Below are 24,036 nucleotides of genomic sequence, written 5' to 3' on the forward strand. Positions count from 1 at the left end.
TTTATTTGCCATTCGGTTAAAGGTATTTCTGCCTAATCTGCACTCATTCATTATTTGCATGTTTGGTCTGTGAGGATATTTGTCAAATATATAATTACATTAATTCCTTTGACTGAATGTATGAAGAATACTTTAAATTGTATACCTTGAGAGCAAAAGACAAGTATTTTATGCAGGCTCTTTTAGTTTGGTTTTATATAAAGATTATATAAATTTTGTATAATTTCCAAACACAGCTGGTGGTTGACGATGATGGCCATGATAGGGAAGATTGTGAGAACTGGAACAGATTAAGCACTTGACCAAAATCATTTCTATATATTTATGTCATTAAATCGTCTATATAATAAAGCTCGTTTAATTGACAATAAGAAGACATATCTTTGTTTTATTATGATTTAAGCTTGTGTAACTTTATAAAACCCTTATCTATATAGTAAAATTTCATTAAGTGAACTAAGGTCAACTATAGTTGTAAACATAATAAAGCTTAATTCAGTCCACTTCTATAATTTGGTTACCCATTCATCAGATATACTTATGAATATTTATCCTAACAAACTTCAGCTATGTTACCAACCCAGTAGTCCATATTTGTGTTTTTAAAAATTCTAAATTATTGACTGAACGTAAAGTTTTTGGGCATAAATGTTCCACGTATATGTTGTCCAAGCCCGAGACAACTTTAACGCAGGTGAATTTGATACGCAAGAGTTATGTTTATTCTATATAAATTTGAAATTCGATGCACTGGGCCTAAAACTAAGTCTTAGTAAGAGATATGATTAGATGGTCTTGCGGGGACGTCGCTGGAGTCGAGTGCGTAGCATTTTGTTTTCATCGGCACACTTGGTCGTGATGGCTGTGCGCACCTCTCGTGGCGTCATCTGCATGCTGTTGGTCATCAGATAGACCAGGTCGGCTACTTTGAGTGGGTCCAGCTGTTGCTTGCTGGGTCGAGCGCAGTCTTTGAATGCCGGCGACGGCTTGCCCGAGAGCGTGTGGAAGGCCAGAGTATCCCGATCGAAGATTTCGCAAAGCAACTTGCGGGTTATAGCCGGACCTGACATGGTCCAGTTTAAGCTTTGCAAGGAAACACGCGATATCTGTGTGCCGTTGGGTCCAATAGTGACCATGGGCGATTTGGCATAATGATCGAATTCCAAGTGTGGAAAAATGAGTTTGCCATTTGGCGTGGATGTAACAAGCTTCTTTAGTCGCTTGCGTTTGTTGCTGCTTTCGGCGGCGTGTGGCATGTATTCTTCATCGTCATCGTCCAGTTCAACAACATTTTCATTCTCCTTCTCATCGTCGTCGTCGTCGTTGGTCTTGGGCGTTGAGGTGTTGTGCTCATCAGTGCCATCGCGGAACAGATCAAATTGGGCCACTCTATGCTCGTGCGCTTGATCCATGGTCTGCACCTTCTCGATCTCAATGGTGAGCAAGTCGAGAGCCTTGCGCTTGCTGCGCTCCCAACGCTGCAGCATCTTCAGTCGCGCTTGGTTCAGTGCCAGAATGTTGTTCTCCATGAGTTCTCTGCGGTCCAGCTTGGCCAATGCTGCCTCCTCATCCATGACCGAGTCGCCCTCGAACTCGTTCTCATCTCTCATGTTGTCCTCATCCATCTTGCATTGTGTCTTTAACAGCTTCTCAGCAGCCAGCGTCAGTGTAGCCAATGTGCTAAGCATTTTCTTAGGTTTCGGATAGACAACACCTTCAGCTTCCTCAATGCAGCGCATTGTGTGCTCGGCGAAGCCAGCGGCAGTGCGCTGCTTCTGGCGCACCTTCTCATCATCGCTCTCCTCCTCGGCAGAGGTGTCATCTGTTCGTAGTCGCGCTATAATTTGCTCAACCTGCTTTTGCGCCGGGGACAACTCCACCCTTTTATGGTCGTATGGCAAAATGCTGAGCGCGAACTCCAAGCGTTGACGACGATTAATCTAATGGTAGAATAAGTTAAGTGTCATATAGGAATAACACAAAGGCAATCTTCTTATGTGCAGACTTACCATATTCACGTTTGTTGTCCAGTTGATGACTGAATGCCCTGCTTAATAAGATACGCTCTTATATACCTTTTCCAAAACGTTCGAATAGGAGAACAGGTACAATATGACGTATTTATTGGTCTTCGTTTTGCAGATGTTATACGCACATATAGCAAATACATGCTTTGAACCGGCTGTATTGGATGCATAGGCAAGAAGGATCAGGCTCAGCGGCGATCCAACAAAATGATCGCCTACCTGCATGCGGATCGCCCCGCAGATGTCACTACAATGATGAAGTCGATAATAAGCTGTCAAATGTTGATCTACCTGATCAAGCAACACGTCCGACTTGCATAGTTTTTGACGAGCTGCAGCCAGTCTCAGCTCAGGAGAATAGCTTTTTACCGAGCACCCGTCCAGCTGTTCATCACAAGGCAACCCAAACCGATGGCCATCTTAAAAAACCAATTCAAATTGTTGAACGAACATCGGACCACATAAATCATATTACTGCGAGTAGAAACACTTTCACAGAGCCTAAGGAGCTCGAATCGAAAGAGCAAAATATTAATGAGCAGAATGAGAATGCAAACAAAGTAATGCGATCCGCTATATTGCCGCATGAAGACAATGCAGTAAATGAGCCTCTCTCTGATTGTTATACTTCTACGCACCACAGAACACCAGTTGACGGACCCGATTCTACACCAAACAGCTCTAAAACAGAACATAAACATCTTGGCTCCAATCTCAGGAATATCATTCAGGTCCGCGAGGAATCTAATACCAGTTTATCTAAACCGATCAACTCCAACCCAGAAGGGAGCAAATCCGTTAGATTTCACAAACCAACCTTATTCAATTTGAACACACAAAATGCTGTAGAAAGCACAATCGATTGGGACCTCAAACCTCATTTTAAATCTCATCCAACAATAGTTGTGAACTCTGTTAAGAAGAACGATACCACCATACAAAAGCCACTAAAGACTGTTTCTAGGGGAACAGAATACAAGGGTAAAGAGGTGGACAAATACTTCAGCTGTGAATCCCTACCGCAGTTGAACAATCAAATTAACAGAATTCAATTTGAGGTTGACAGACTTGAGGCAGAAGTGAATGAGCTGCATACCAATATAGCTTCGCTTAAACCGAAAAACATCATGCCAGCTGAAGAGCATGTAAAAATTGGTCCAGTGGACAATAAATCAAGAGACTTGGTTATGCTATATAATGACGGGGCTTTGAATGCTTCAGGCCAGTGCCAAAATGATTGGCAAGTTTACAGAATACCCAAGTCAAAGCACGCTGCAAGGGCTCTAATCCCAGCAAGCCAACCTAAAGTGAATAGCTTAAAAGAACCAGTCCAGCACTATATTTGCAATACTGCCCAAAGATTGATTGATCCTAGGACATTCACGGAGTGTAAGCAGCACCACCAAGGATGCTCGTTTCTCATAAGGCCTCATTTCCAGAGGAGCTGCCGTTGTCTACATACTGAATCCACAACTCAGCTGCCCCGTCATTCTTCCAGTATTTGCCAAGCTTGTCCAAATAAAGGTCAGCTTGTGCTCAGTGATCTGTGCTCTGAGATAAAAAAGTTGATTGGGCATCGAAGCTTCAACGATATACTGCTGGCTGTTCTTCTCCGTGCTGACAATGTCTACCACGTAAGCGTGCAAATGAAGGTATCGAACCAAGTTCTTGGCTGTTTGCTCGTTAGTCACGCGGCCATCGATAAAGCCATTAGCCAGGGCTTATTCGATGACATTCTCACCTATTGTGCAATCGACGTGCGTAATGGTAACAAATCAATTAGCCGTCCATTCGGTAGCTCATTTGAGCTTACAGCGCGCTGTCGCTTAGCTGGTGCTGGAAATGCTAACGAATCTCTTAACAAGTTGGATTTAAGAACAAGAGAGTTTATCACAAAAGTACTCGGAGTATCCGCTGACAGAATAACTCTAAATTAAGAGCCATTGATCATTTATAGGCACATGGGCTTTGCAAATCAAATTACTATTGACAAGTAAAATTTGACAATTTGAATACTCGAAAATATTGATCAATCGAAATAAGCCAAAATGTCTTCTATCAATTATAAATTGTAACTAACTTCTTTTAATTCTTTCTTTAATTCTTACTGTATTATTAAAATTATAAGTAACATTTTATACAAATTATTATATTATTATAAAATGTTTTTTTATCTTTAAATAAGCAAACAAAACAAGTAACAATGTTGCAGTCGAGTCCCACAAATGATAGCGTTCTGATCTATATAGATTTATAGATTATATAGTTTAGGATATGTTTTGTCTTTCATCAATAATCATCTTTTCATTAATAAATATATATATATATATATGATAACAATCCTTTAAGCTCTTCAACTTTTAAAACATATCTATATTACTATATATATAGATATGTCTTATCTTTATATATATATATATATTTTTTTTTTTGAATCTGACTCTTGGAAAGTTTTCTAGATGTGTGTCAAAAGGCTAAGACCCTTCATTCCCGCTTTCCGAAAGGTGCAGAGGAATTGGATTTATAGTAACATCTGTTGCAATCAAGAACTCTAAAATTCTGCTGGCACAATCCAACGTAATAAACAATAAGTAACATATATATTTGGAAACATAAGCTACAGGCATAGATCACCTATTTGCTGCAGGTACATTACGAGCAACAAAGTCTGAAGCCTGGCGACAAAATCCTTTATGGCTGCTAACCCTAGCAGCTGCGCGACATATCAGCAAATGGGTTAATCCGCTCAACTGGACAATCATAAAACTTTGATAGCTTGACTACCTGAGGTGAAGAGGTAACAGATTGCTGCTCCTTAAAAGGCTGCGATGGAGTGCTGCGATCATCAGTTTGTTGAGAGCAAAGCAACAAAGCGTATCGAAACGAACAACTTCCAGAAAAATATATTAAAATCTTCAACCATGAGCAACATAAGCAATGATAGTGGCTTGGATGACTCGGCGATTTGTAATGCAGGCGCTACGCCAGCAACGCGTCTCTCATGGTTTCTGGCCGAGGTGGACGAAGGCTCCATGGAGAAAGGCGAGCCAAATGGTAAAAAGCGCTACTGCGTGCTGCACAGCATGGAGCTGCTGGAGACAGACGTATCCGACAAGTATATGACACGATTTGTTGAGTTTCGCGTCAATGGCGTCAAGCTGGAGGCAAAGCTCATTTTGGCCGCTGATGAGCGCCGGCTGGTCGACGCCGCCCTCTTGGCCATGAGCAAGGAGCAGCACGACGAAGATGATGATGCACGGCAGCTGCTGGTGCAATACAACGAAGAGGATGCAATGGGCGAGCGCCTGGTGCAGAAGATGGTATCGCCAAACCGCGTTGCTTGGCTGAGCACCAAGCCAGAACTAGGTGGCACGCCTCTGGTCAAGCTGGGCCCGGGCTGCATTGGCCATGTGCTGTACGCCTACGAGCAGCGAAACTATATGGAGAAGGTGTTGCTGCATCTGAAGGCGCGCTGCTTTGATCACGCCTTCGATGAACACTTGGACGCTGCCCAGGAGCCCATGGACAACAACACTTGGCTGCTGGTGCAGTACAGCCCCGAGCCGGAAATGGTTGTTTACCAGGTAATACCCTACAGCCAAACAGTGTGGCGACAGGAGAATCACTTCAAGGACGTCATCGCCTACATACAGCTGCCTGGCAACGAAGTCGTACTGCAGGCTGTTGTCATCAGCTACAGCCAAGATGAGAAGCAGATGAAGAACAAGTTCAATCAGCTACGACGCTATGCTCTCGAGCTAGAGTTTCCGCTGCCCGACGAACTCGACCGTCAGCTGCAGCACGGCAGCGGCACTGCTGCGCTCTTTGCCCGCGCCAGCAACACGCTCTTCCAGCGCGCCGAGCAACGAGATGCCAGCGGAGAGCACAAGCAGCTGCGTCGCAGCCTCGAGCAGATGAGCGAAAAGGCTCAGAACGAAGCCGAGCTGATCATCGAAGCCTTCGACATGGTCGACAACATCAACAGAAATCTGAAATGCCGCATGGATCAGCCTAAGCCTGAGATCGCTTCCAATTCCGGCGACGAACTGCATTAAGTGTTTGTGCACTGCTTATGTTAAGATCTAATTGAACATAGTTCTATAATCTTGTTAGTAGCTTTTAGTTTTTTAAGTTGTAATTTTGTAATACATAAATATATATGTACAATTCTAAACATACATACATTTAGATTGGGTTGAATGATTTCATTTTTGATTATATTTGGTATGAGCATTGAATCATTGAAAAAGATAAATCAAGATAAAGCATCAGTTGTATTTAGAAATTTTTATTAGACAAAGAAAAACTATAATATTTCTAATAACTATATATAAAAGCAGCCACAGATACCACAATAATTAGCAGTTCAAATAGTTAGTAAGATTACGACTCGAGTCCAGTCTCAGGAGTTGTGAAGTTTGAGCACTCTTTTAGATTTAAAATCAATATTCAGACGCAGATTGGTATGAGCTGAAACTGCCAATAGTTGTTGTGTCATTCATTATTAAAAACCACCCAGCAATGTAGATACAGCATTAAGATTTGGCTTAAAGCCCTGCCAACATAGCCAGCATAGTTTATTCCATTTGAATAAAATACTATTTAATATTTACTGGCATTGATGTAACTGCAAAATTAATTTAAAAACAAAGCAAAGTATTTCAGTTTCATTGCAATTGCCATGCCTATCCGTCTTACTTGGTCACCATAAATTAAGCTCAAACAAAATTCCTTCTCTTTCAATTCAAGGCAACATGATCTGTGCTGCTTCGAAGATACTTTGAACATACAAAGTTTCCTCTTCAAGTTCGCTCTAGAAAATTAGCATAAGAACGACTTCAACTGTTCGGCTTTTATAAATGAGGGTTTTCTTCTTTTAAGTCCGCATTCATTGGTAGCATCGTCATTAAAACGTCGTAATAGCCACAAGCCGAGCAATGGGAGGAATGCAACAGCCGTTGTTAGTGCTGATTCCGTTTCGTTGAGTCGTAAGTTCAAATTAATTGCATGCATTTCGGTTGGCTTAAAGCGCCAAGACCAGACATTTTGCATTTTAAATGGCAACTGGCTTTAGCCGTGGAATTGGAGAGCTGCGCTCTCGACATAAACTCTTGATAAAAATGTAATTTTGGAGCACTGTGTTTTTTCATACACAAGCAATTGTATATATGCAGGCGACTCTCCCTCTCTCTCTCCCTCTAGATATACACTGCTTAGCTCTTGAGTCCCACAGAAAATGCTACACTTGGATGTGCTCAGTGGGTTTTCGGCTACGTCCTAATGAGCATTAAAGCCTGTGGCTTCACTTTGTCTCTCCCTCTCTCGGGAGGAATGCTCGGCTGTTGCATTTGCATAAATTGAAATTGTAAAATGACCGAAAATGTCGTTGCGGGTGGTTAAAATAAAACACAATTTAAAAGTAAGCGACAAAAGTATAAGTAGAGCAACTTTCTTATACCCTGCATTTGGTATTAAATATAAAATTTATCCAAGCTCTTTGCTTAATGTTGTTGCTGTAAACTTCGAATATGAATTCTTAATCATTTCATTATTTAAAGTAGACTGAGAAATTGGTTTCTGAGATGCGAGTCCATTGAGTTTAATAGCTAAATAATACAGCTTTTATATATGCATATTATATTATATATTATATATTATATCATTTATATCATTTAAGTCTTGGTAGTAGAATTTCTTTAGTTAGAAGATAGAAAAAAGCACTCAATTCGGAGTATCGATTTGCATTCACAAACATTTCATGGCTTTAGAACTTGCAGCATATCAATAAATTACCTCATTATATTTTTATATCAATCTATGCTTTACAATATTTATCTTGATTTGTACATTTGTTTTAAATTTATAGAATATCACCTAATTAAAAACTCAAACTTTCAATTGGGTTAAAATTCACAAAATCCGTTACATGCTCTCAACTGCAAAAAAAAAGACTTCTTTATATCCATCACGCCCATTAATAATTCCATTTCTAGCAGGGTATTTATGAGTGGCAGACAACATTGGCATATTATGCTTTTAATTTAATTGGTTTACATTTGAAATGAAATGAAATTTGGTTGAAGCTAAGCGTTAATTTGGCTTTTTGTGAAATGTTTTTGTTTTCATTTTATATGAACTTCATTCAACTTTTGTAGAGACATCCACACGCACACACACACTCATATATAGATAGATAATCTGCTGACACTCAATTTGGTGTTCAACAAATTCCCACTGTTTGCTTTTGATTTTTTGATTAGTTTTTTATTGATTTACCGTGTCGTCGCACAACGTTTGAATTCAATTTCGGTATGAACAGCACTCTAAGCACTTCGACATTAATCTGCCATGAGTTTGTTTTCTTTTTGTTTTTCTTTCCTTCGTTTTCCTTTTTTTTGCTCTTGCGAAACTCTCATCTCTGTTTGTCTATCTCATTCTGGACCATTTAATGCGGCGTATACGCAATATCTGACAAGGCACGGCACGTTGAAGCTGCAGGAACGGAAGCACTAAACCAAACATCAAAATAAACAGCACACTTAATCGTATATAAATGTTTATATTTACCCCGTAGGCAGGGCAGTGGCATAGTTTTATATCTCAATCGAAACGTTTGCGAGAACCAAATAAAAATAATCAGCGAGTCAATAGTATTCAGCAGCGTGCAATTCGAAGAGATTCCAGGGAAGCAATGCTTAAGTCTCATGTGTGTACTAACACACACACACACATGCACACATAAATATTGATCAAATTGTTGTTGTTGTTATTGCGTTTTATGGCAGCGATATGATAGGGTGATTAAGTGGTTAGTTTCATAAAAGTCAGCGGGGCGTGCGTGTGTTTAGGAAGTATCAATGGAATTCCACTTGGCCAAGTTAAAAAAAAGAAAGACGGAAATGCTTGACGCTGCGTAGCAGAAAAATGTGTGGGAAAATGCCACCCACAGCTCATTAATGGATCTCAATAAATCGTATGTACAGCTTTCATTCAATATAAAAGTGAAAAGAAAAAGTATAAAAGCAATTCATGATAAATTGAAGAAAATTTTAGTTCATATGGAAAATGGGTATGATAAAAGCTGCCGCAAAAGAAGAACTATTTAAAAAAGGCTTACGAGTAAACTTAACCCAAAACGAACTTCATTAATTACCAAGAAATAAATCAATAGCTCTTTATGAAGCCAACGCAACTTAAACTTTTACAATTGCAAAGTTTTTGTCTTCTTTTCTCTATTGTTTTGTGGCTTTTGTTTTATTGTTGTTGCTGCTGTATATATTTTATGCTTTCACACACTATCTACTTTCAGGATTCTGAGCATTGAGGCGACAATTTGACATGCTAAAGCAAAAAGTTGCATTCGACAGATAACAGGGGCGAGGGTTAGCGAAAGAGGGAGCTCAATTTAGTTTAATAAACCCACACACAGCATACATTCAAAGTCAGCTCCAGCGTCAACCTCAGCGCCGGCCGCCTGCAGTGCACAACAGGAGCCAGACAGACAGGCGACAGTCAACAGATGAAGTAGAGTGAGATGATGGGGGCTGGAGACACAACAGCTGGAGCTGGGCGTTTGCGTGTGCCTTTGCTGTGGTCTAATTTGGAAATTGTTTGTCTAAGCTCTAAGCACAATAAATCCAGCTTTGGGTTATAACTTTTATGGGTATGCAAAAAAAAAGAAAGAGCTAGGAAAAATGTCAGTACAACGCACACTGTGGCCACATGATAAAGCCAGACAAGGGCACTGCAGCAATTACCAGATGCAACATTTTGTTGCATGAGCTGTGCTGCAATTTTAAATGCCTTGGGCGCTGGTTGTAAGGGAACCCACAGGAATATCAAAGTGCTTACGTACTTGCGGTTAGTTTTGGCCAACCACAAAATCAGCTAATATGTATGTGTGTGTGCGTATGTTTGTTACAGCAACAACAACATTATCAACATCATCATCACCATCATCATCATCATCAAGAGCTCGTGCAAACACTTGACTTTGTTGTATTTTTCGCTCTCTTATTTGCCATTGCCATTTGTTGAAGCAAATTTTCTTGATTGCCTTGGCATTGGCATTTGCTTGTTTTCTGTTTATGCGTTGTCATCTTTCTCCTCTATGTTTTCTTATTATGTACATATATATGTTTTTTGTTGGCCTCCTTTCCTAGGCTACTCACTGATTTTGACATTTCACGCGCATTTATTTTTTTGCATGTTATTTTTTATTTCCACCAAAAAAGGTCAACATTTACTTTCACTACGGGTTATGGGCTGCTCTTTTGCATATACATCTATATATATATATATATATATATATATATATATATATATATATGTATATATATGTTTATGCATAGCCATAGGCATGTCTTGAATTGTCTGCTTAATATCTGCGACTAGGACACGCGCTGCCCAGTCACTCCCCAGTGGCACATTTTTGCTTAAGTAAATTGATTCGTAGCGTCAGATTGCGCCTCCAAGTACCGAATTTCACTCAAAATAATTATGAATGAATTACCAGCTCAGCTGTTGCTGTTGCTGCTAAACGTCTGCTAACCGTCTGTTAACTCGGCCACTCAGCTAACATCACTCGGCGCAGCCTCTGGCAGCTGAGTGTGTGTGCCTGCAGTCTGCCTTCTGCTTCTCAGTCGAAACGCGGACGTTGAGTCGAGAGCACACGCGACGCGCATGTTTCTGCGACGACGCACCGAAAGCACGAGGCACTCTAGGCGTATACGCGATTGTTTTTAACATTCGGCGCTAAGTAAATAAAATGGTTAGTTGCCGCATTGAGCCACAAACGATCTAATCAGCTTTATTATGACAGCCAATTTGCTTATTTGTTTACAAAAAAAAACCTGGAAATAAAGAAAAGAAATACGAAAATTGCACGTTATATTTATTGCACGTTATAAAGAAAACCTCAATCACAGAAAGATTTTGGTTAATCAAATAAATAAAACAATAAAAATCCATGCAAAGCTAAATTGACAGCTTTGAAGTATATTTTTACTGTATCAAAGTTTGTTTATAAATCAAAAATATAGCTGAATAAATACAATTTATTTAAAGGCATGAACTTTGCATATGTGAAAAGAAACGAAAAAAAAAACGTTTTCAAAATATCAAACGGGCATGATATTTATGAAAATAAATGTAAGAGAAATATGTCTTAAAAAACTATATGTTAAACATGTTTATATATTTCCATTTATTCTTAGAAACCAAACAAATTTTGATGAATAAGAAAAATAATTATAAAGGACATAGTATTAAAAAAATATTTTAGCAATGTTTTATTTATTCAAAAAACTCAGCACATAAGTAAGTGCAAATTAAAAAAACAATAACTTTAATTGAGAAGTAAATAAAAATAGTAAACATTAAATAAATTTACAAAATACTAATAAATCAAAAAACCAACATATATTAAAAAAACAATAACTTTAATTGAGAAGTAAATAAAAATAGTAAACATTAAATAAATTTACAAAATACTAAAAAATCAAAAAATCAACATATAAAACCAATAAATGCTACACAATACAAAAGTAAATAAGTATAAATGATATTTTCCTAAATACAATGTGACTTTAAATATTTATAAAAAAAATAAACAAATCGAGTCATATATTAAATGACATGAGACAAAACGCTGCTTGCCAATGTCACAATTTGAGGTGATTGCATTAGATCAACGTCTTTTTAGGGCCTCGTCCGCCCACTCTTAGACGCTCTGCTCTTATCCAGTTTGGGGCACGTGAAATCCATATTGATGTTCTCTCGCGTTCCTCAGCTTCCATTTTCCGCTGCTGTCAACGTCGGTTCCTGTGCTCGGCTCTTTGTTTGATTTGCATATTGCTGCTACCTGTCTGAGCCTGAGTTGCGACACACTCACAGGCGAGCACAAAGGAGCACAAAAAATGTGTATAAACAGGCAACAAAACGTGATAAAATAAGCGGAAAAATAGCTGACAAGAACCTCCAGTAAAATAAAAAAAAAAAAACGAAGAAAAAAGAAAAATATAAAAAACATTTGCCATACAGAACAAAGGAAATTATCTGACCAGCGGCCCGGGGCGCAGCTCTGCCTTCATCCCCGCCCGCCACACTTACCTTTGTCTAAGCCTGGTGCCCCACAGGCGCCAGTGACAAGTGACAGTTCTGTTTGTTTTGCGGTGGGTGGCTAAGCGGGCGGGCGGGTGACTGTTGAGCTTGACGGTCACTCATATAGGCGCTGTGGGCGTGGCGTGCTGGTTGCCTAATTTGGTCAGTGCTTTTATTGTTTGCCCATCGTACAAGGCGTTGTTATTTCGCTGCTCTGTTTACACGCACTTTTAACGTGTGTTTATTCGGGCGTAACATAAACTAATTGAGGCATTCACTCCATTCAGCTGCTATACGCGCGGCGTATGCGCAATCCGTACACCGCCGTGGGCCAGTCACGTTTATACACTCTGGCCAGCCATAAAGAAGTGCCTTGAAATTCACACATACATGCAGTTGCAGCGAAATAAAAAGCAAAACATATTAGAAAACTCTTAAGCTATAAATGTGTAGAAGACAACGTGAATACCCTATAATTTAACATAAGCAGAAATATATTTAAAATTTAATATATGTTTAGAAGGGAGAAAAATTGAGAAAGGGGCATTGGCTTCATATTCTTTAAGCAGGCATAAAAAAATGTATATAAGTATTTTAACGGTATTTAACACCTAGTTATAACAACAAAATGATTCAGCCTGAACCCTATTCTGAAGGGTTTTGAACTGATTTTACCCAATATCTGATTTGGTTAGGTAATCTGATCCTGTTGTGACACATGAATCAACAGCCTTAAACTGTATCGCGTTTCAACTAGAATGCATTTAAATTGGTTTTTTATTGTAAACGAAATGAAACGAACATTTTTCTGAAATAATTGCTATTTGTTTTTGTTATTAAAAAAAGTTTGATTTTGATTGGCAAATCAATTTATTAAAAAAAAAATAATAATAATAATTGAAATTGATTTTCTAAACGGTAATTGTAGAAAAAGCAGCTATGGAATACAATTCTTAAGAGCTGGATAAGTTAAATCAAATAATACTGTTGAAGTGTCAAGCAGTATGAGATTGCTATCATATGAACAAAAAGAACCAAAAGATTCTGAATAAATTGTTAACAAATCAAAGAATATTGTAAGGGCAACGCAACTTTTAATTATAAATTTATTATACGGTTAAGAAACCTTAAGATGTACTGTTATATTTCTACTTGATTGGCTAACTATTCCGCTTTATTTGCTTTATTTTTGTCTGTTACATATTTTGCGACAAAATTAAAATCCTCCCACACGACAAGAATATGAAAAAAATACCTCACTTTACCTTTCCCTTGTCATTTGGCACTTGTCGCCGTCGTCATCGTCGTCCTTACCATCATTCAGTGGCGACCATCAAGTCTGTTAGCTACTAGCAGGCAGTCATCATCCTTGTCGAGTGAGTGGTCTTTGGCTTGGGGTTCGGCGTGTTTACCTGCTCGTGTGTTTTAATGAAATGTAAATGCAAACAAGCCGGCGACACAAAGTTGCGGCCAGCGCTCACATGAATTCGCGGTGAACATCAACAATATTTTGCCACTTGGTGGAAGTAATACGATTATTTCTCAGCTCTTCGCTCTACGAATTGGCACTTTCAAATTGTGAAATTGCAAAATGAAATTCAATTTAATAATTTGGCAAATGCAGCAGTTGTTTATAAGCTACGGCTTATGTCTGGCGGCTTGTGGCCATTAAATTTGTATTTATCTTCATTTGATTTCGCTTATTGGGGCTAAGCTCGGTACATGTGACTGAATGTTGCTTATCCGGGCGCCATAAATAAATCGCCAGAATTTTACTTTATGACAGGTGGCCTGCGAGGCATTTGTAGCTGGTGCGCTCTTGATTTGCCCCAAGGAGGCCATAAAACAGATTTGTGCATAATTTCAAAAACGTTTTGCGATTTGCAAGCAGTTCACTTAAGCTTTAAGTTATGGCAATGCATTAAATTCCTAATACAGAGCTGAGTTAGTCCTGCTCAGAGGTGTTATCGAAGCCCACTTCGAGCGCTAAGCTAAGCTTGTCAAGTTAATAGCTCGTTTTATGTTCGACTGAAATAAGTAAACATATTTGGCAAGTGTCGTAAAAAAGTCTTTATGGAGTTTGCTGTGTGAATCAGTCAACTCTTTTTGCTTAATACGAGAATTTTATTATATTATATAAACTTGTATAAATAGTTTTGAATATGAAACTTTTTTAGTATTTCGAACATGTTTTGTAATTTCCAAGAATATAAGCAATACTTGTATCAAGAATGAACTGAGACAGAAAATGCAAGTCTCGGTTTTCAATATGTTATTCAATGTTCAGGGCATTTTGGCTTTTGAGTTTTAAAACAATGAGTTTTTGGCAACATTCCAAAGAGCTCTATCAACTTCTAAGACTTTAGTTAGAACTCAACTTGACAACTAATTAAATTGAAATTTGCGCAGTTCTTCGAGTGAAAAATGTACGTATACGTAATTTGACTTAAGCTTTACTTGGAAACTTTACCCCAATTGTGTGTGGCCTTAAATTCTTGCCACACATTTAGCATTTCATGAGTTTGTAACTAGCCAAGGACGCCAAACCCTTTGGCAATATATCGTAGAACTTTCCCTTGACATGGTCTAATTCTAAGCAAATCCAAACACTGAACAAGTTGCAAATTTGTTTGTGAATGACCAAAATAAATAAGTTTCTTTTCAGGCAGCCGACCCTCGCCCCTCTTTGTATTCGGGTCAAAGGCAGAGAGCGCAACACTTGACTTTAATTAAATATAAGTTTATATCACAAGCTCTTAAGCTACTAAAGCTGCTTCTAATGACTGTTGGGCAACTGGTTGCATAATGTCTTCAATTTCAATTCACAAATCGGAAACACTAAGTGAAGCACAGCAAGAGAACTTCCTGTACTCGTCAATACGGGGATATTTCGTTCATTGATTTATGCTGATTTCTTTGATTATATTTTGTGGCTTTCGCTCAGTTTTGTTGGTTTATTGTGTCGCCTGTCGCATTTTCATTAATTTATTGCAGCCAAGGGCAACTGATTTCACTTTAATTCAATTTATTTGTCGATACATCGAACACCAATAACAACGACGACAATAGTGGCCATCAAAATAATCACAGCAAATGAGCGAAATAAGCGACAGTTAAATACCCTACAGCAAGGCCTAATCAGCCATTGGCTATGGATGCATAAATTGATGTATATACAATTTTATCTATAATTGGTTCGAACAACACTTAGTTGACGCTCGAGGTACTCAACTACCAAATACCCTGCAAGCCGTTTTCTATATACAATTGTCTAAGCAGCTGAGTCTGTTGTATGGTGATTCCTTGTTGTTTTTTGCTATATTCCGCTACTGTTTTTCACTGCCACTTTATCAACTGTCAAGCTACAGGGTATTGTAAAAACAATGACATTTTGTATTTGTTTCATGTTCATGATTGCGATGCGATTGGCGATTGGCGTTTGCCAGAGAGCTGCCAAGGGCCGTGCTCGGGCCAAAGTCACTTAAATGCTTATCTGTGGAGTTCCATCGGGCAAAGCAAGCCAAATCAAAAGCTGAGTGTGCCTTCGGTTTTCGACCAACTATGGCTATTGAGTGTGTATGTGTGTGTGTGTGTCGCACCACGCATTTGAAATATATGCACGACAAATTCATTATTATTTTGCCTACCTACACTTTGTGGCTTTGATCCGTGCGTGTCAAGACATACGCCCTACGAATTTCCTCTTCAGCTTATGTTGTCGTTGTTGTATTACCAATGGCAACGAAGGCACGCACACACACACAGAAACACAGGGCAGCACACAGGTTCTTAATGAAATCAGTTTAAATGCGCCCCAATGTGTCGTTTTTGGATTATGATTACGAGCGCACCACAGAAACGCAACACTAGACTCTTGTGTGCGGGTGTATGTGCGTTCCTAAGATGCCCAAGGTACTGCAAAATATATGCCTTTTCCGCACACAATATGCCCCTTGGTCATGGCCAGCATTTTTTCTGCTGCCTTTCAAGAAAAAGCATTCATTTTTTACCGTTTAAAGCAGAAGTCCTTTTAACACACAAAAAACTCCACTGCCTAGTCATGTGTGTAAATGGTTGCGTGTACGAGTTGTTGTTACTCGGTTTGTGTGTGTTTGTGGGTGGGTGAGTGAGTGACTGAATAAGTGAGTGAGTGGGTAAGTGGTGCAAGCATTATACATATGCCTTGGCATTTTTATGACACTTTGAGCCAATGTTGAGAAATGCCCAACGAATAAAAACACAAACACACACATGCACAAAGCATATAAGGAAAAAGTCAAGTGCGCCCTGAGTGGCCCAAATGTGAAGGTGCTGCAAAGCAGATGGCACTGAACAGACCTCACAAAAAGCTTCTATCAGAACCCAAAATATATTTAGTAAATAAAAAAATATTTGTATTATTAGAAAGTCGAGAGAGTATATATCAGCCTGAAGTACGAAGCATAATTTAACTGAAATAATTTAATTTTATTTTATATTCCACTTATGTATACCAAAAAAATATCTTTAAAAATTTTATTAAATTTGAAATTTTAGCTCGCACATATTCGTTACTTAGTCTCAACTTTTTAATTCATCTTACCTTTTTTTAACTATCAAGTATCTCTTCAATACCCACTTGAAAGATAAGCTTCTGCCACTGCAAGAGAGTTTATAATTCTTTACATATAATTGTATATATTATTTATTATTAGAACAAATTAAAATTATTAACTTCAGTAAACTTCTCCGCTTCGATTATTGACACTCAAAGTCTTTTTGTGTATTGCTTAAATATAATTCAGATGCCGTTAGCAGCTGCAACTCTCAAGCGTTGTCATAAATAACAAGTTTAAGACTCGCGCTCAGCACCTGGCTGCCATCTTTAACGCCAGTTTGTTTTGCTGTTTGGGGTCGCGCATTGTTCCGTTTCCGTTGCGGCTATTGTTGCACTGTTAGCGCACGGAGCCCATCATAAGTTGCAGGGCGTCTGATTTATGAGTCGCTCTTTATTTCACAAGCGCCGCCACCTTCAAAATAAATATCAAAAAGCAACAAATTGCGAACCTGAGCTGGCCCACCTCAAGCTCTGGCGCAGTGGCAGTGGCCACAAGGCCGCAACACCTAACACGTGCCCAGCTGCGCCAGCCAAGGTATATGTATGTATGTACCGACAGAGTCCCCCCGCCATCTTGGTCCAATTGGCCTCTGGCTTTTGTGTGCATAAATTTTGAAATTGTTTGGCCCCTTTTTTTGTTGTCGTTGGTCGCTGTTGCACACTTTTTGGCTACAGTGTCCTCGGCTTAATAAAGTCGCCTACTTAACGCAAACGGCAATGGAACGACATTCCATGTGAGCGGGTGTGTTTGCGTGTGTGCGCAACTGCGGCTGGGCCATGTGTCACACATCCGTATCCGGTGTTGGCATTGGCATTAGACCAGCGTTCAGACGTTTGCCTTTTCCGTTCCGGCATGCGACTCTTCTTTATGCTCTGGCTTTTATTTTCTCGCTCTCTGCGCTTTTATGTTCGCCTGCTCATTGTCGCCCTTTGTCCAGTTTCGTCTTTGATTCTCGTTTCATATTTTACTGCGTGTTGCCTTACACAGTGCAGAAAAGAGAATAAAAAACGTTAATCGCTTTGCTCTTAAAACGTCTCAAGTGTCAGTCGAGAAACTTTTCTTTTCTTAAAGCCTGAGTTAGCGAAAGGTGTTATTTATTTTCTTTTTTTGCTTAATGAAAGCATTTCTTATGAACTTTCTGAACTATGACTGAACTTGATAAAGGAAAAACATAATTGCTTTGCTGATTACTGCATCCAACTTGATGATTATTGAATTAAGTATTAAGCACCATTGAGTAAGCAATTTTCTATTTTGGCTAAGAAATATTTCAAGATTGTAAGAACTATATATTATCTATCTATACATTATAAAAAAATTAGCTTAATAAATTGTTAAATTTCTTCTATACCGAGCTTCCTTTCTCTTAAAGCATGTATCATTTGATAACTGCCCAAAAGCCTTTCTTCATGTGATATAATCTAACTTTTATTCATGCCTCTCAGTCTATATTATCCTTCCCTTAAACTCAATTGACAATTCTAAGAATGCGTCGAATCAACTACATCTGTTAGCTAAAAAGCCTTTTACAAGTTTTTCGCCCCCAGCCAAAAGACATTTTTTACGAAGTGCTAATTTGTTGTTGTTAGCTGACACATAAAAAATTAAAGCTCAAGTTGCCAAATGTTTGAGCTAATCACAAATTTGTGAATGATTGCGTGTTAACGAGTGTGTGAGTGTCTGTGTGTGTGCACACTCGCATCGAGAGAATGAATAGTTAATATAAATTATTCCAAATGTGTCAGAACGACTGTTACGCCTGTCCTTGAGTCTGTCCTTTGTACATACGTTGCTCTTACCAATGTAGTTCAGCTGCTGTCTGTTGGTTGTTGTTGCTTGTGGCCTGTGCCTTAGGGTATCTCTGAGTCTTGAATGGTTGACTGTATAAAGTGTACTTAATTTGTAACGAAGCTAATGAGCTTCTCGCATGAGCGTTTCAAATTCTTCCTATTCAGGCGCTGGGTTGGGCTTTATTTCAGAATCATGCTTAAGCTTAACAAGTCTGTATTTTTGTGGTGTTTGTCAGAGTTTCCGCTGTGTTAGTCACACATGGAAGTGCCTGCTGGGCTTGCAATTGACTTTGGCTGACAATTCACAGACAGAGCGACGCGGCCTTAAGTTTGACGAGAAACTTTTTGCTCATTTGACAAGGGCAGGGGCCAGCAAATGATTTTAAATATGCCATTTAAATTGTGAAGGCAAATGAATAGCAGACGTCGCATCCCATTGCAGGTGATTAAAGAGCGAGCGTTGGCTTCATGCTGTCCGCATTAATATTTCATAACTGTTAAGAGCGATGCATTTAAATTTTTAATTATATTGCTTTAATGGCCGTCGCAACACTTTCCAGGCGCCGCTTAATCCTTTCACGGCATATTTTCCAACGCGACGCGACTTAATGAGGCACATTTTCATTTCCATTTTCATTTCCATGCAGCGCACGCAGCGCTCAGACAATAAACGCGAATGCTTCTGTCTGAAAATGAGATTCTAAGCCAACTTCCTTATCAGCCGTAGTTTGTCAGTTAATCAGCTTTGGGATGATATCTTGAGGGAAACTCAACTAAAACATTACCAGTTGCTAAAAAGTTTTGATTAAAAAGCTCATTTGAATACTAAATTCGGTTTAAAGCAAATAAAATATAATTTTATGTAAAAAAAGTTAGAAGATAATAAATTTAAGACATCTGCAGCAGTTGAGGAAGCTTTTAGCTGAATTCCCTTAAATACATTTAGCCTGTTTTAATAGAGTTAAGACTTTATATTTTATATAAAGGGAAACACATTCTTTTCAAGTTTATTTCACTCAAGAAATCACTTTAAGTTTTAATTTTCATTAGCTCAATTAAACTAATTAATTAAAAGCCTGATTTGACGCAGGATCTGTGAAGCCTTTTCGTGCTCGTTTTGTTGCTTCTATCAAAGACGCAAAACATCATCCACTGCAAATGTTTACTATTATTTCAATCTCTCAGTCTGAAACTCTAGAAATGCAAACAATTTTCCTGAGGTATTTCCATGAATTATTTGTTCACTTTTGCCATTTCCGCGCACTTTATTGCACTCACCTTTCTAACCACTGCTCCGACTGCTCGGGCTGCTCAGGCTGCTACTGCAGCATTTGTGTGCAACTGACTGTTATTTCTTTTTAACTGCTTTGAAGGGTATACTTAAAGTAATACAAAGCATGAAACGGCGCATTTGAAGAAGTCAAGCTAAATCTTTACTAATTGAAAGGCTTTTTATATGTCAAAGGGACTAGAAACCTTTCTTTATAACTTCCTTTTCTATATGCGATCGTTGTGACGTTAGGAATAATCATGTATTCCTCAACGAGCTCCCGCAGTCTACTTGACAGCATGAGAAGGTGGCCATTAATACCATGTCTTGATTACATATTAAATAACTTTATTTCATTTTAATAATATTAAGAATTTTAAAGGACTTCCAAAATTCCCAATATACAATTTAATGCTTTAATTACGTATTAGTATTGTTTCTAAATATTTAATTTGTTACGTAGCTATTAACATTAATCATATGTGCTTAGATAACAAAAAGAGTATACCATCTTCGCTCATCTTTAGCTAAGTTCCTCTATTGTCTTTTTAATGTAATTTTATTGCGCTATATGCAAGCAAGCCTGTTGGGTCTGGGATAGCGGAAGGTCAGACAGATGCCAGTTAGCTGCTACACTTTACATATATAGACAACAGTGAAGCGCAGTACCTTTTATGAGGCAGACTTTAATTTCATTTAGACCCACTGAGTGTGGGCTCTTGGTGTTGGTGCTGCTTGTTTATTTATGCTTGGCCACAAGGCCACAAGTCCGCAATGCAACGCAACGGAACGCATAGTTCGTCGTTAAGCCGGAAACCGGCACGCCGCGCTGCAGTGATGTTAAAGCTGCCAGCTGGCAATTTTGCCACTCAAAGGCAAATGAAGTGTTCATGCCCCTTAAGCCCGCGCCAAATGCCAAAAGCGGTTAGCAACTGTCGCATCCGGTATGCGAAAACTGACGGCCCGAAAATCCCTCGACAATTCTCACATTTGCAACTAAAAATCTGGCGCAAAAAAATCCAACTGCATGCGATGTGACGTGACGGATATCGGTGTGAAAGTCGCCTGTGGCAGCTAAGAGGCGTGGCAATGCGTTCCGCTGTCGCGTGCTTAAAGCTCTCAATTTGATTTCAATCTCACTCTGTCTCTCTCTCACTCTTTCTCTTCCACACAGTTGGCTGAAAATTCACGTTATGTGATTTGAATTATGCGACGCTAAGTGCAACACGCTGCAATTTGTGTGTTCGGTCCTCTGTCACGTGTCCCCTGCCCCGTGGCAACACCTGTGCACCAGCGGGTTTCGATGCCGTAGCTACAACTAGCGCTGAAATCGTTACCACATCCGTTTCCGGTTGCCGGCGTTGCACTTGATGGATTGTTCAATTTCAAATCAAATCACAATATCCACAACACATTGAGACTTATGTGTGTCCCATTGAGAGCAGCAACATGTTGACAACACACCACCTGCATCACTTGCATCACCATCGCGGCAGCACGGCGGTTGAGTTGGATAAGATAACTAATTTGAATACGGTAAGTATTCTTATAAAAGAAAGTCTAATTTATTAAATATACTCGTAGAACTTTAATATAATTCTTAAATCTGTTGCACGGCAAGAAATTAATTATATAAATATATTCAATTAACATCGAAAGATGGTAAATTTGTTATAAAATGTTAAAAAAAAAAGAAAATAAATGGTATACATCTTACATCTTTTAGTCCACTCATTTGTTGTCCTATTCGCCTGTTTAATCAGAAGCTACAAGAACCAGAGATTAAAAATTATACAGGCAGCTGCATCTATAGAAACAACAACAAAATTGTTTACAATATTCAAATGTATTCCAAAAAGGTTCACCTATAGTTAACTTTTCGTTTATATACCTAATCACAATGCCCAAAAAATTGAACAGTATTAAAACAATATATGTCTAAGCTATAAGCAACAACTCTGCGTGCCAAGCTCACGACGTCTTGTAGTGAGACGCTTCAAACTGAATTCACTTTTACCTAACCAATGCTATAATTCATATAATCAACATTAACTACTCTCAATTCTAGACAAATCTCTTAAGCTTTTGAAATAAAGATCTATTGCAAAATCGTCTGCAAGCAGCTTTACTATCATTGGCGACAACTTAAGCTGACGACGCCTTAGCGTATGCAACATTAATTTTAAGATCCGTTAAAAAAGCATTTCCGTTGCCTTTGCCTTTGCCGTTGCCGTTGCCGTTGCTTTTTCAGTTTCGCAGCTCTCCCTCGCTTCAACTGAAAGCTGATTGCAGTGGCCTTCAATTAAACTTGGCAATTGCCATAAAGTCAAAGGAAAAGCAACTCGAACTGTTGCAAATAATTTGGAATTTTCACAACTGCAGCAGCGGCAGCAGCTGTGAACATCCGCTCTGGGAATAATGAAAACAACATGAAAGACTGAGAGAAAAAAATCAAAAATAAGAAGAAAATTAAAAGGCATTCCATATGTGACAGCAGCTGGAGGGTAAACAATATTGTGCCGAGGATTGCATTAATTTGCATTAAAAAATAAATATAAAGTAAGAACTCGGAATGAAATCGTATTTCATATATGAAAACGCGTCTCTCTTGTCCAGTGTCAAGTGCGCAAATTTAATATACATCGTGTTTTTTTTCTTTCACTTTTGGACGAATGAAAAATGCTGCCGGAAAATTCGGAACGGTCCAGCGAAAAGGAAAATGTGAAACACGTTTATTGCCATTCATTATATTCTCGCGAGCTGTTGCGCAAAGTAATGAAGCACTTTTGTTCAACAAGACTCTGCTCTCGGTGCGCTATCCTTTTTAGCGGCCATGCCCCCACGCCCATACGCCCACACGCCCGCTGGACATGTTTTTGCTTTTGAAAAATAACAACAGCGCGGCAACTGGCGAATTGACTGTGATGAGAGCCATGGCTCAAGAAAAATTGCTCGCTGCTTTGCGCCAGAGTGAAAATAATAATTTTTGTATGGCCATTGCAATTTACCCCACTCCGAAGCAGTGGGCATCCTTTGCAAGTGTGAAATGTGTGTGTGTGCGTGCACAAACTACAACCAATTTTCATTAAATAAGAGCAAGTGCTGCTTCAAATAAGAACAATAATAACAAATATAAGGACCACCAATACATCTTCATTACTTTGCTTCAAAAATAATGAATGGCATGATTGTGTAAACATTTAGCGGTCACGGTATGAGAATCCCTATATATTTATATACACAAATATATATATATATATATATATATATATATATATATATATATATATATATATATATATATATATATATATATATTGAGTGATATATTGAGTGTGTGTGTACTGAAAAGTTGTGCTTAAGTTTAGCATCGAACATTTGTCTGATAGCTCGTGTGCGGAAATGTTGTGAGGGTCAAACGAATTTGGATTGCTTATTGAAAACCGCATAGCAAAAAGTTAGAAAAATAATGAGAAATACGAAAGAGTATACAAATCATGCTCAAATACCCTTCCAAATAAATCTATTAAAATCGGATTAACTTTTATAGTCAATCGCGATCAGTCGTTCGACCTGTAAAGACGTGAATTCGAACAGCCTTCGCTTAAGCTCTACTGCTGCAGAGTTCTAAAAATAGAACTTTGCGGTGCATTCTTCAACGCAACAGCAACAAAAACCGCACACGCAGCGTTTTCTTACCGCTTGCTTCCGCGTAACTCAATTGCTTTAATTGCAATTTACGAAATTTCGTCGCTTGGCGCGAGTGCGCCTGCACTCAAAAGCACAATCCGCGATGACATCTAATGTCAATGACCTCGCTACACCCGTAAAGGTAAATGCAGAAATGCAAGCCCAGCTTAACGTTGTGATGGCAAATAGGCAAGCCTCCATCATGCCAATAAACTCAAAAATAGATATCGCCTCTGTGCAAGGCATCACTAACAACAAAAACACGAAACGTAAACAGCCAAATTCACCAAAAACCATCAAGAAAAGGCTCATCTTCGACGAACCAAGCACCAGCAATGCAGCATTAATATCAGAAAATCGATTTTCACTGCTCGTAGAAGAAGATGAAGACTACAGCGAATCACCTGTAGCTCCAGAAGCCCCAGTATTGACCGACCAGCAAACTACACCGAAACCTCGTCCGCCCCCCATATGGTGTCCAAACATCAAGTCTGTGGCCCTACTTCAACAGATAATAGATAAAGTAATTGATGCTAAATCATACGTAATTAAGCCAAAGA

General features: G+C 38.8%; 3 protein-coding genes across 3 annotated transcripts in view; 2 read left to right on the top strand and 1 right to left on the bottom strand.

Annotated features, from left to right (window-relative positions):
* The first annotated feature begins 559 nt into the window (after positions 1 to 559).
* LOC111596094 (early boundary activity protein 3) lies at positions 560 to 6,082 on the top strand. The gene is made up of 3 exons (XM_030224542.1): positions 560 to 694; positions 4,479 to 4,604; positions 4,675 to 6,082. Exon 3 carries the CDS (start codon positions 4,856 to 4,858, stop codon positions 6,080 to 6,082), a length of 1,227 nt encoding a protein of 408 aa, XP_030080402.1. The 5' UTR covers positions 560 to 694; positions 4,479 to 4,604; positions 4,675 to 4,855.
* On the bottom strand, positions 786 to 2,252 carry LOC111596095 (early boundary activity protein 1). Its single transcript, XM_030224539.1, has 2 exons — positions 2,247 to 2,252; positions 786 to 1,940 (listed from the first exon to the last, which is right to left on the bottom strand). The coding sequence occupies exons 1-2, from the start codon at positions 2,250 to 2,252 to the stop codon at positions 786 to 788; spliced, it is 1,161 nt and encodes a 386-aa protein (XP_030080399.1).
* Positions 6,083 to 10,705: 4,623 nt separating the features above from the next.
* LOC111596100 overlaps positions 10,706 to 24,036 on the top strand; it is a 33,944-nt gene continuing 20,613 nt past the window's right edge. Inside the window, exons 1-2 of the mRNA XM_023310160.2 lie at positions 10,706 to 10,797; positions 20,961 to 21,322. Of these exons, the coding sequence (XP_023165928.1) occupies positions 21,236 to 21,322 (87 nt within the window). The 5' untranslated portion in view covers positions 10,706 to 10,797; positions 20,961 to 21,235. The remainder of the gene's footprint in view (positions 10,798 to 20,960; positions 21,323 to 24,036) is intronic.

This window comes from Drosophila hydei, unplaced genomic scaffold (genome assembly GCF_003285905.1).
Source record: "Drosophila hydei strain 15085-1641.00,03,60 unplaced genomic scaffold, DhydRS2 tig00008114-arrow-pilon, whole genome shotgun sequence".
Taxonomy (NCBI): domain Eukaryota; kingdom Metazoa; phylum Arthropoda; class Insecta; order Diptera; family Drosophilidae; genus Drosophila; species Drosophila hydei.

Coding starts and splice junctions, on each gene's coding strand:
- LOC111596094 (XM_030224542.1), top strand. CDS start 4,856: ATGGAGTGCTGCGATCATCAGTTTGTTGAGAGCAAAGCAACAAAGCGT.